This window comes from Ixodes scapularis, unplaced genomic scaffold (genome assembly GCF_016920785.2).
Source record: "Ixodes scapularis isolate PalLabHiFi unplaced genomic scaffold, ASM1692078v2 PGA_scaffold5__190_contigs__length_132052651, whole genome shotgun sequence".
NCBI classification, from domain to species: domain Eukaryota; kingdom Metazoa; phylum Arthropoda; class Arachnida; order Ixodida; family Ixodidae; genus Ixodes; species Ixodes scapularis.
Window position 1 is genome coordinate 117,938,185 of NW_024609880.1, and position 12,534 is coordinate 117,950,718.

A 12,534-nucleotide genomic window follows, 5' to 3' on the forward strand; every position below is an offset into this window, starting at 1 on the left:
AGAGATCTAAAATAAAATATTAGGAAGTAAGGTGTCCGTTTGCAAGTGCCCTGCAATATTGAGATTTAAAACGTGCACATAAAAGATTGAGGCTCTAAAATGGTCACACTAACTCATTATTACAACTCTAGCATTATTCGTTATAAAGCCCTTCAATAAATAAGTGCAAAATATATGCAAATGAGAAATGTAGCTTAAAAAAAAAGATTTCGAACTTACAAAGTTTTCCCACCACTTGTGTATTCGAATATGTGTAGACTATCACTTCAAAATTAAATATTACATTCATAAAGCCGGCAGTGACTGCATTTCCTCGCGCGAGAGACGTGGGCAGGGGTTCGGTTTGCATGGCGGGGCCTCGGTTGGTTTGTAGGTAGCGCTCAAAGACAAAGAAAACGCTTATTTTAGATCGGGAATATAGGGGATACTTCTATAATATATCAATGACTCAAACTTTTATTTTATTTCTTTATTACTGCGTACAGACACATGCAGACTCCAAGTAATATATATAGAGCAGTTTCAACACTGAAGAGGACGTTCGTTGTGACAGGTGCTTTTATATGGAGATTCTGCCAAAGTCACGTTACAGTTTTCTTCGTAAATAGTTTCACAATTTTGATGGCATTTTTGGCAAGTTGCATTTTGTTCTCGAATAAATAAAACACAACCTGTAAAAATAGAGAATGTGTTTTTAGAAATAATATTGAAGCCGAAACATCAAAATCGGCTGGAACAAAACTTTTTATTTTGAAACTTCACAGAACTCAAGAGTCATTATGTTCTAAAATAGGCTACGACCGATGTTTAAATAAGTGCCTAGCTCTATATTATGGCGTCTGGTATAGGTTTTAATATTTGCTTTGTCAACTAACAATGTTCGTCGGTTAAAGTCACTGTGGCCACACCGAAATAAATTTCATGCAAACACCTTATAGACGAGGCACAGTGTGTATGCCATAACTAAAACATTAGATCAAAGAATAAGTGACAAAACAATTCCAAGAAATTATACTACGTTCACAGCCAATACAGATGACGACGAGAAGAAAACACAGGCGCGTAGTTGTAACACTGACTGAACTCAACCTATTTCGAAACAAAATAGTGAGTATATTAAAAATCCCACTAACAACCTCATATAAATTTTTATAAACAGTTGACGAAACATGGCTTCAAGACCTCATTTTCAAAATCTAAAGATTAAACGCTTGGTTACAAACACGAAAATATTACTCTTTTCAAATTCTTATTTTAATGCCAGTGTCAGGCTGCACCATGCAAAGTTCGTGAAGATTAAACTCTAATATTACACGGTTTCTTATATTAGCTCTAGCTAGCGAATGATTTGCAAACTATTTTTATTTACTTAAGGGTGGTATTAGAAAATGTCGCGTCATCGTGTTTAATGATAATACTTAAATAGAAACATTTATTTTGTTATGTCGCGTTTGATATGAAAAAGCTGTAGTGTAATCGAAGATCTCTCTTGAAGCGTGCGAAAATCGGACAATAAAAATGCGCTACTGGTTTAGACAGCGGTTTTTGAAAAAAAAGCAACCTAATCGATTATTAGTACTTCCTTTAGTACTCAGTCCCAAGCAACCAACGCGCATTCTAACAGCTGCTCAACTTTACTCAGTACTGACAGTACTCACCGTTGTTGACTTTTGGAACTCGAACAACGAAACACACTTGTGTCTCGTCTAAGTACATTAAGGGGAATTCGGAAAGTTCAGTGTCATCTGCAATAGGTCAGTGGGACATTGGATTGCGACACAAAGCAAGAATAACCCAGTAGATAAATTATGTATTTGTCTTCGCTTTATTAAGACGCATTAACTTAAAAACTTCAATTGCACCTAACAAATTAATTTAATGATTATAAAGTGTTCAATATATGCCACGCACGTGACGTCACACTAGGGAAGGGTGGGGCTCCACACCGTGGTTGACTTCACACCGAGCGGATGCTCTTAGGCGTAGAATGACCGCTCGAAAAATTGTTGACATGCCAAGCATTTTCTTTAAATGCATCTAGTTTTTTGACATGCGAATTTGAAACAAATGTTTCGAGCTTACGGTGATGACTTTCAGCCAGTACGTACAAAATGGTTCGGCGTTGGTGTGATTGCGCTACGACCAGTAAGTTTCAACATGCCGCCGACGAAGTTCTGACGCGAGGGGCTGTCGTGTTGACAAAACAAGCTTCGTTACGCGTCCCAAGATTATTTAACGAGGGGCTCTAAAAGCCACTCGTAGTAAACGTGTTACGGCTTCGCGAAGTACTGTTAAACAACGCTAGTGTATCGTGCAGCGGATAGCACAACCCGATGCCCCGGCGGCGGCGTCTCGAAGAACCTGCACTCTGGAGCCGCCGCCGACCAATCGCCGCCCGGACAGGCTCGCGGTGCGACTACTCGCCCGTACTCAGCAAGGACGCCCCGAAGGTGCGCTCGAAGCATGGAAACAACGTGACGAAGAAAAAAAAAGGAAATTTACATTACGGAAGAACGGGCAAAACAATGACAAAACCGATGCAAAAAGCGTTTCCTGTCATAGACAACTTTTGAAATGTGCCGTCCCTTGCCGCTACGAAATGCGTCCCGCAAACTCGGCAATGTGCGGCCGCCTCTCTTCCGTGCCACGCATTCTTTCTCTAACTTGACAGATACTCTGCCGAGAGGCATGCCAATGAATCGATCATTCGGACCCCTAGCAAGAGACCAGTTTCGAATGCCAAGTGCCGATCATTCCGCTGCACAATGGCGGAACAAGTGGCATTGTAGAACGTGCAAGTTATCCCATGGGTCATAAAGTACAGGGAAGGTCGGAGCGCCACCAACGATGCGAGCCGACGAGCAAATCAAACAGTGCCGAAATTGCAACGTCACTGCTCTTATCACCTTTCTTTTTTTTGGGGGGGAGGGGGAAGGGGTTGTTCTTTTGCTTTTGACTCTAATTAAACGCATAAACTGCCGTGACGTTGCGATTTTGGTCCATCATGGCGCAGGGATCGAACAGCTGCCAACAGGGGGTAGTGTTGCTACAGCCGAGCGCGGCGCAGTTTACCATGGCTCTCGTTGCGAACGGCCATCCATTGAACCACCATGCATGGTGATTGCCGGCGTTCGACATCATGTGTCGTAGGTGCAAAACATGTATACTGTTTAAACTCGCAGAGCATCGAAAACAATTACAATATAGACCCCTTTCGAAATACTGTCCTCTGTTGGCAGCTGTGAAAGCCCTGCACAATGGCGGACTAAAACCGCCACGTCACGGCACATTTTTTATGCCTTTGTTTGGTCTAGAAGGCAAAAACACACTCCCACCCCCACAAATGAAGAAAAGGTAATGATCGCAGTGAGCCAATCATATAGCGCTTTCGGCGCTATATGATTGGCTCGTCGGCTCCTAGCATTGGCCACCCTCCGACGTTCGCTATATTAAGGAATGACTTACACCTTCCACGATTGCAGTTGTTCGCCATTGTGCAGGGGTCGCACGCGAACTTCGAAAGGGGTCGATTACAGCATCGCTCAAGCACTCAATAATACTTCATTATCAACCCTCAAAAAAAAAAAAAAAGAAAACAAGAAAGACTGCGCGTCTACCTTTTTGCACATCACGCAACGATTTGAGCACTACGGTCAACAGCGTTTAGCGAGTCAAGGACCCGATTTTAACATGACATGCGGCGTCTCCTTGTGTTGATTCAATAGTCGCGTCAACACTTTACATCAGCCGCATTATTTCCTGGAGTTCGTAATGAGCGCATGACTCGGCTTGCTTATGACATGTAGATCGTGTGGCTCCTCGATGTTTTTGTTAAACTTTCGCCAGGCATGAATATAAAGTAGCCCTAACATGTAAGATTTCTTGTTTTTTTTCTTCTTGTTGTTGGAATAAGAAGCTTAGTGTTTTGTTACCGGAATGTGTACCCCGTTTCTCGGCAGCCGTCCATCAACCGCCTAAAATTGTAAAAAGCTTGATTGGTAAGATGAATTTGTTGGCTTTTCACATGCTTTGTGAGGACGTCGGCAAAAAAGCATTTTTTTTCTGTCATAGCATTTTTTATTTTAGACGCTTAGTCCTCCAACAGAGACCGTAAGACTAGGTCACACTGTCTCCTTTTCTGAATAGTTGCAACAGTTGAGTAACATCAAAGAAGCCCACAACGAATAGTTTTGTGGAATAGTTTCAAAGACATGCAGGAAAATATGTACATATGACCATGAAATCGTAAAACAGATGCAGGCCCAGCATTGATCGCGTACGCTCACTGCAACTGGAATCTTAGCGACCGCGGTGTGCCAGGGCAACCTGTGATCGCGATCCTTATCAGGGAAGATGATGTTTCCCACGTGAATATAATATGCGTAAATAGATACGTACTTGGTTTGAGTTTATGCAAGATTATGTTCGGCTTGGAGCGTCCTTCGCTGGTTTTAAACCGGAGTGGTGAGTCAAATTTACCGCTGCGCAATACAAGAGCGTTTGTAAGCAAACCCTAGGTAGGCCCTTCTATGTCACTGACAACCTAAAAACGTCTGGACGTGACCAGTCGCAATTATCTCGCTACCTCTTAGTAGCCTGTAAGATGTCAACATCACCAAGTGCGTTTTATGAGGAGCCAATTGCGTGAAGCGACGGAAGCTGTGACAACTGGTCATGTCCTGTTATTAAGTGATCGGTGATTTTAAGAGTAATAAAGTGAGAATTACACTGTTCCATTGACTCGCATCCAAAGGTGAAGCACATAGCTGCCATTCTCGCATGAGATAGTGTTCCAAAAGCAATCCGCCCGGGGAAAAGGATGATATGTAGCATATTTTACAAAATTTTTTTCATCTGGATCAAGAAACTAGAAAAAAAAAGACAGCACATTAACACTTTTGTTTGCACTAAAGACAAATAAAAATATACTCCGGCTTATTGGCAGACTGTCCTCTGCAGAGAGATAGAGAGAGAAACAACTTTATTGGGAATACCAAAACAGAAAACCGCAGGATAGGCGTTCACCTACCGCAAGTTCTTACAAAAAAGAAAAAAAAAAGTAAAGTTGTGTTTCTGAAAAAAGAAAGAATCCATGCGAGGCAGCTTTTCTCAGTTCTGGAAGGAATGTACGGGTATAGATGTTCACGCCAGGTCGAACGTCGGACGCTCATTCGCTTCTTGTAGGGTCTTCGCGGTTTCCGTCGCGACATTATCCGCTCAGGAGACCACTTTGGCTGGGATGTGTGGTTCCGAGCTTCGGAGAAGCACGGCCCAAAGGGGATCCAGCGGGTCCTCTTTACCTTCTCGAAGGTGGGCGACGAAGTCCCGCAGAGTAGGTGAGGGAGGGTCGAAGGAACATTCCCAAAACAAGTATGCGATGGTGGCCTTGGTCGGGCTAGTCCCCCGTCCGCGGGGTCCGGTGGCGGGCAGCGGGCGCAACTCCCGTCGAAGACGGTGGGATAGAAATGCCGCAGGAAGGCCGGGTAGGGTATGGTATTCGTCTTCAGCTGTCTCCATTTCAGGGCCTGGAACTTGGGAAGACTTTTGTCGGGTGGTGGATACACTCTGCGCTCTAAGCGGTAGTGTTGCAAGATGTCTTGACACACCGTCAGGCAGTCCTTGGACATCGAAAGGTGGTGGGACTCCGCTTCGTCGAGGCCGCCAAGGGAACATGGTAGCAAACCGGTCGGCATTCGGAGGGATGTTTCTCGATCTTTTAAATGTGGACTATACTGTAATTTGACAAAATCCCCCCCCCCCCCCCCTTTGTGTAATGTCCAGCAATGGACCTTCAAGGTGTTACGAATAATAATGAATAATAGCCGATGCGTCTGCCGTTTCTCTTCCCCTCGTGAGTCGAGTGAGTGGGGACCCACACCAGATGGTGTCTGGTGCGGTCAGAGCCGGGCTTGAAGGATCGAAAAATGCGTTCTGTTACCGCGCCCACCCTGCCTTTGGCGAAGCTGCGGACTGTCGTCTTGGAATCGCTGGTGAACGTCGTTGAGAAGGGGGGCCGCGTGGATCAGGGCCAGTGCAACGGCCGCCTCCTCCGCCACTGCAGTGGCTTTGGTGGTCACGGAGGCGTGGGAGACCGTGGAGTCGTCGCTGTTTACCACGGCGATCAACAGGCGTTACGAGATGCGCCACCAGGATACGGTGCGGCGTCCATGCGAAGGACGCCGGAGTTGTTACGATGTTGTTTCTTGAGGGCTTGAGCCTTCTCCTTCTTCCGCTCCTCATGATTCCGAGGGTAAAAGCGCTAAAAAACAGCGGACAAGTGAAACAGACGAACAACACTTGTATGTTGTTTTTAGTGGTTTTACCCTCAGAACTTTGAATCACCAACTAGCTCAAGTGAATACCCTTCTATACTCCTCATGATGTTGAGGGTGCATATTCCGCGGTACCAGGCGGACTTCCAACATTTTCCTAATCGTCTTCGGAACGTCGACCGGGGCCTGTTGCAAAGGGTCCGGCTCGATCCCCAGCCTGTCCAGGACGGCGCACCCGGTGGGCGTCTTGAAGAGACGCACGATTTGAGAGCTCCAGTGCGCCTCGATAAGTTGGGACACCGTGCTGTGTATACCGAGTTGCATGAGGCGGTTCGTAGACGTGGCCGCTGGGAGTCTGAGGGCCAGCTTGTACAGTTGTCTTATGATGGAATTGAGCTTCTTCTTGTTGGTGGTCGTGAGTCGCACGTAAAGTACCGTGTAGAGGACGCGGCTGACGACGAACGCGTGCACTATGCGGCAAACGTCACCCTCGCTGACCCTGCCTCGCCTGTTGGCGATGTGTCTAATGAGACGTGCCGTGCTCTTGGACGTCTTTACAATTCGAAGAATGGCGTCTGCTTTTTAACGGATCCTTTCTGAGGTCCATGTCGAGAACTCTGACCAAGTCGCTTTCAAAGGTGCGATTGCCGTTGACCAGGGCTTGGACTTCGTCCAGGAAAATGCGCTCGTGGTAGCCCCTCTTTACACGGAGTTCCGACTTGGTGTGGGAGCACTCGAGGCCAACGGATCTGGCATGGTCCATTACGACATCAGCGGCCGTCTGGAGCGAGCTTTGCACTTGTAATACGTGACCCTCAGTACAAAGAGTAATGTGATCTGCGTAGTGCGAAGATGTAGACCGGAAAAAAAGGGCCAGCTTTTCTAGCAGGCCCATCATTGCGAAGTTGAAGAGGAGGGGCGAGAGCACTGTCCCTTGGGGCGTACCTCGTCCCACGCAGGCTCGAAAGGTCGGCGAGACGTCCTCTCCCAGCTGGCCAGCCGAATTCTGCAGTGCGTCCTGTGAGAAAGGACTTCACGTATGCAAAGGTGTGGATCCCGAGGTGCAGGCGAAAAATCCGGCTTTGAACGGCTTCGTACTTTACGTTCTCAAACGCGTTCTGGAGGTCGAGGGCCAGCGAGGCTTGCATTTCCCTCTTCTTCTCGACGATGTCCTCCGAAAGTTTTTAGAAACACGTCCATGGTAGAGAGGTGCGCTCGGAAACCGAGCGAGGTGTGCGGTAGAAGGGTCGCGGCTTTCCACGTAAGCTTGAAGTCTTTGAGTATGACGTGCTCGAGCAACTTGCCCGGGCAAGACGTTAGGGAACTTCGGCCTGAGATTGGAGACCCAAAGCTCTTTTCCGGGCTTCGGAATGAGATGGTGCACAGGGGCTGGCACTCGCAGTGCGGGCCATCTTCGTTTTGCGACGGGTGTTGGGACACACATCGGCACGATGACCAGTTCGTCTACAGTTGACGCACGCCTCGTTTCTATCTCTGTGCGGGAAAAAGGAGAGAGTGAACCAATTCAAGTACACCTATGTCGGGGTCCTCTTGCCTCATATGTTAACTAGTAGCGCTCGTGACTTCCCCATGCGTCGCGCTGCAAGTATCTGCCATTGCGGGTTCTGCTCTATGCAGCTGAGCAGGTTGTCTTCTGCATCCTTGGTTCCATCGAAGGAGGGGGCTTTCGGTACGACTATTGATGTCGAGTCGCTTGGAGTGGGCATGTGAGCCGTGACCTCGTGCGTCTTCCCACGTACTGATCACCAAAGACCGAATATGCAGATAGGCTAGCTGCCTGACCTCGTCCGACCTGCTGACCGCAATCGTGTTACTGCACGGATTGATGCAAAACTTGTCGAGGGAGCAGACTTCGCGCGGCGAGAGGCTGAGCTGCGAAACGACTGCTGATAAGACGTCGGCTGCCGAAACTTGAGCAGCGTCCCCGACGAAAAGTAGGCTTAGCTCGCTTCCGCAACGTGCAGGAGAGAGGTTTGGGTGACGCAGTCCAGAAAAAGTGCCTACACCGTGCACAAAAGGGTCCACAGGGTACGCTCACCGTGCCGAAAAGACAGTTAGCAAAAATAAGCTTTAAGAAACCGAAGAAAAGGTCAGAAAGGGACCGAAAATCGGGAGCTCGACGCCACGCGTCCACTCCGATCAGCGGCTCGTGGCGCCCGCTTTGTTCTTTGAAGCAGCACGCAATGATACTTCGGTGAACATTGCACGAGTAGCTGACACGTAGCTGAAATAAAATTTATTTAAAGATATCAAATTCTCAGCTTCGATCTGCCAACTTATATAGCTGAACGGAAAGCTCCAAATAACCAAGGACGAAAAAGGGGATAGAGACGAAGCGCTTCGTCTCTGTCCCCTTTTTCGTCCTTGGTTATTTGGCGCTTTCCGTTCAGTGATGTACCAATTAGCCCATTTATCTATTCTTATATACAGGGTGTTGTTTCTTAGCGGCACCAAATTTAAAAAAAAAGGGAACGTGTGATAGAGTAATTTAAGCCCTGGGGAAGTGTTAATGGCCATGGCGGCCACTAGAAAAAAGGTGAAATTAGGTAATTAGTTAGCTAATTAACTAAATGTTTTAACTAACTTCTTTAATTTTTCACTTGAGAGTACATAATGTATTTAGAGAATTGAAGCTCGACCTCAATATGGTCTAGCCCTGCCATCAAAGTTTGATTAAAAAGTTAGTAGTAAAAACTAAGCGAGAAAGAGCTCCGGTAAAGTTTTCGCTCCGCCCTTTTGGGCATGCGATTTGTTATTATCGCGGCCGGGTCCACTTGCTTAGGCGAAGCTGGCTGCGATAACGACGATCCACGGAGGCCGGAAGGGCGGAGCGATTACTTTACCTGCGCTCTTTCTTGTTTAATTTCGGTCTGATGCCGTGTACCAAAGTGACATTTCTTGACCTCGTAACACCTACTACAAATTTTTTAACCAAACTTTAATGGCAGGACTAGAGAGTATTGGTGCCGAGCTTCAAATCTCTAAGTACATTATGTGCCCTCAAGTAAAAAATTAAGAAGTTAGTTAAAACATTTTAGTTAATTAGCTAACTAATTACCTAATTTCACCTTTTTTCTAGTGGCCTCCATGGCCATTGACACTTCCCCGGGGCTTAAATTACTCTATATCACGTTCCCTTTTTTTGAAAATTTGGTGCAGCTAAAAAAAAGAAACAAAAATAAAAAAAAACACCGTGTATAGATGGGTGATCCGCCATTCAGTAAAAGGTGTTTTGATATGTGAGACAAATTTAACAAAATAGCAATCGGTATTATACTTTTTCGAACTACGGAGCCTATTTTTGGTCACGTATGTTCGCGTAAAAACTTGTGTTCTGTGTGGATCGTTCACTTAAAGCCGGGGTCACACTGCTCATACATCATACGAAAAACAGTCTGCAGACACGAGTCACTGCAATATCCGTGGTTCGAATGCCGCGTGCCCGAGTTTCCTCCATCAACTTATTGTCATGCGCCATTCGAAGCACGGATCTCGCAGTGCCTCGCGTTCGAAACTGTATGCAGACTGTCCTTTGTGTGATGGATAAACAGTGAGACCCCGGCTTAATATATGAAGCGGCAAACACCGGTCAATTCGCCATACCTTCAGCAACCATAGTAAATAAACCTAAACATTTTTAGCTACGTCTATACAACAACCTAATATTTCAAGATATTGTCTTAGCGACAATATCTTGAAAATAATTTTATAATTAATTTGTATATATTACACGCTCATAATATCGCGCATATAAGGCCACCTTTTGACGTTGTTCAATGCGAACTAAACACGCCTGATGAAGTGCCTCACATGACATCAAGTCACGCTTCTGTTTGGCTAACGCTGAAGGAGCAAAAAATAGCTTACTTCAAAACTGATCGGCTAGAAACAGCTCATGGCGCCCTGTTGTGGAGAAGAGGAAATTATCCCGAATATTTCAATGAAAAGTATATGAACGGTAAAAGAACTAAAAACCTACAACTTGCACGCGCTGGTATTCTTCATATTTCGGATCATTTTCGATGGGCGTCTTCGTAGATTGTCCATATACAAGGATGCATAATGCGCATATGACCGATGTGCGTAGCATTATGTCTCTTTCGGTACGACAGAGGAAAACGAAAGTGGGCAGAAGGTAGCCGCGGCTGCTTTCCTTATATGGTATCGTCTCTAAAATGAAGTTATGTTCGCTGACAATAAAATAACATCCGCTACGAATATTGTCCAGATGTTTACTTCTATTTCTAACTCACAGCTCGAGTGCTTTGATCCCGGATAGTGCCCAAGGACGTGATCTTTAGAGTATCCTACTGTTATCTTTCTTTGGTCTTGGTTCAGAACGAAAGGTTGAAAGAGGCTACACATATCGGTTAAAGAAGCTAAAAGTGACGTTTAATACATAGTGCGATTGGGGTGGCCACACAGGCTGAGGTTCCGTTCACCATCGCCACACAGGCGTTACGGCGCAGCGAGGTGCACGCTGCGTCGTAGGTTCAGAGAGAATGCTGAGGCCCCTGGTAACCAGTGTTGCCAACTCACAAATCGAAAACCCACAGTCGGAATCCCGAAAACCGCTAAAACCGCTAAATAAAAAAAAAAAAAAAAAAAAAAACGCAAAAATGATTTTAAAAAATTGCTTTAATTCTTGCCCAAAGGTACAATAACAGTATAGATCATATCAATGTCATCTCAAAGGAAGCTTTCCTTTTGTTGAGACTAGAAATCTGTCACGCCACGACACATTTCACCCAGGTGATGCGAAGCCAAGATTGCTGAGTGAGCGCGTATGAACATGGAAAGGGACTCTTCAGCAGGGCGTGACTGGTCAGACTTCCGTTCAACTTGCAGAGTCGTCAACGTGTTAAAGGAGAAAGGTGCAGCGGCCGAAACATGCTTCTTTATCTCAGTGCGCGCGACCAAATCCGCGCGCTTCGCAGATAGTTCCATTCTGCAATAGCGACACCTGGTTCGTCTGCTATCACCAGAAACCTCCAGTAGGCAGTCTTTAAGTTTGGGGTCTTGAAGCAAGGCTTTCATAAACTTATGAGCGGACTTCACGCGGCCCATTTCACGAAGCAGTCACAAAAACGTCAAACGAACATTGGAACATTCATGCTGTTCAAACGAGCGCGCACCAAACAGAGAGGCATGTTACGATATTCGACGCCTTAATGTTTTTATGACGTCACATGTGCTACTCTCACTAACCTTAGTATTACTGAGAGGAAGCTAAGACGACTGTGGCTGATTATGAATAAGACAGGTGCATAGTTGACAGTAAATAAATATTAAGCTTCTATATCTCAAAAAAACCTCCAAGATTACATAAAACCGGCTGAACATCCCGCCGCCCGCGAAAGAACAATTTATCCCGCTAAACAGAACCAAAAACCGCTAAATTGGCAACACTGCTAGTAACAGCCGTCTCCGTGTAACTTCATCCGTGGGAGCGGCCTTGGTGCCACGGTCGGCGGTTGGACTTCGCACGAGAGTTCTTATACGCATAGTCGCGGTATACGACTGTGCGTGCCGCCGGATACTAGCAATTAATGGGGTCACTTACTTGTGGGAAAAGTCTACACTATGCGCCGGCCTTTAATAAAAAAAAACAAAAAAAACGGTGCGTTCAGATAAGGACGGTCATGGTGGTATCATGCTTATTTTTTTTGTTTTTAATTAAATGTTTGTATGAGGTTGCGAAACCTGTCGACACATTGGGACAGATCTTACTTTTGCAAGATACTTCCTGGTATTCGTGAGAAAAATCGCATTCGAGAGAAGGTTGAAACAACGATTTTCCCAACTGCGCGATGACGCAACTTTGAAGGCCGGAGGAATAAAGAATGCAGCTTTCTACACCGTCAAAGTTTTTACGTTTCGTGCACGCATACTTTTCTACTAGAATTAGTTAAAGGTAACTTATATGAGCATATATTTCAATCGAAATAAATGCCAAACTTGGCTTCTGGAGCAAATCTTTCATAATAAGGCATTTTTCGGCGAATTTTTAAGTCGCTTAAAACGTATATTCTAAAGCTGAAACTTTTTGTGTCGAGTATTTCATAATTTGTGAACGTATAACAAATAATTGGCGTTCTACTGTCGAAAATGTTTTCCGCATTGCGCCCGGAAATTTCGTCAAAATCGAAAAAGTAAAAATTTTGCAATTTTTGTGCGAAAAATTAAAAAAAACAAACAATTGATTCTCGATTTTTTTTTTAAAGTTTTACCCGGTGGCCTT

At 45.4% G+C, this 12,534-nt stretch overlaps 1 protein-coding gene across 1 annotated transcript; it reads right to left on the reverse strand.

Moving 5' to 3' along the window:
• Positions 1–522: 522 nt before the first annotated feature.
• LOC120843408 lies at positions 523–10,383 on the reverse strand. Its single transcript, XM_040214783.1, has 5 exons — positions 10,273–10,383; positions 4,728–4,867; positions 4,399–4,481; positions 1,659–1,745; positions 523–671 (listed from the first exon to the last, which is right to left on the reverse strand). The coding sequence occupies exons 1-5, from the start codon at positions 10,381–10,383 to the stop codon at positions 523–525; spliced, it is 570 nt and encodes a 189-aa protein (XP_040070717.1).
• Between the last annotated feature and the right edge of the window lie 2,151 nt (positions 10,384–12,534).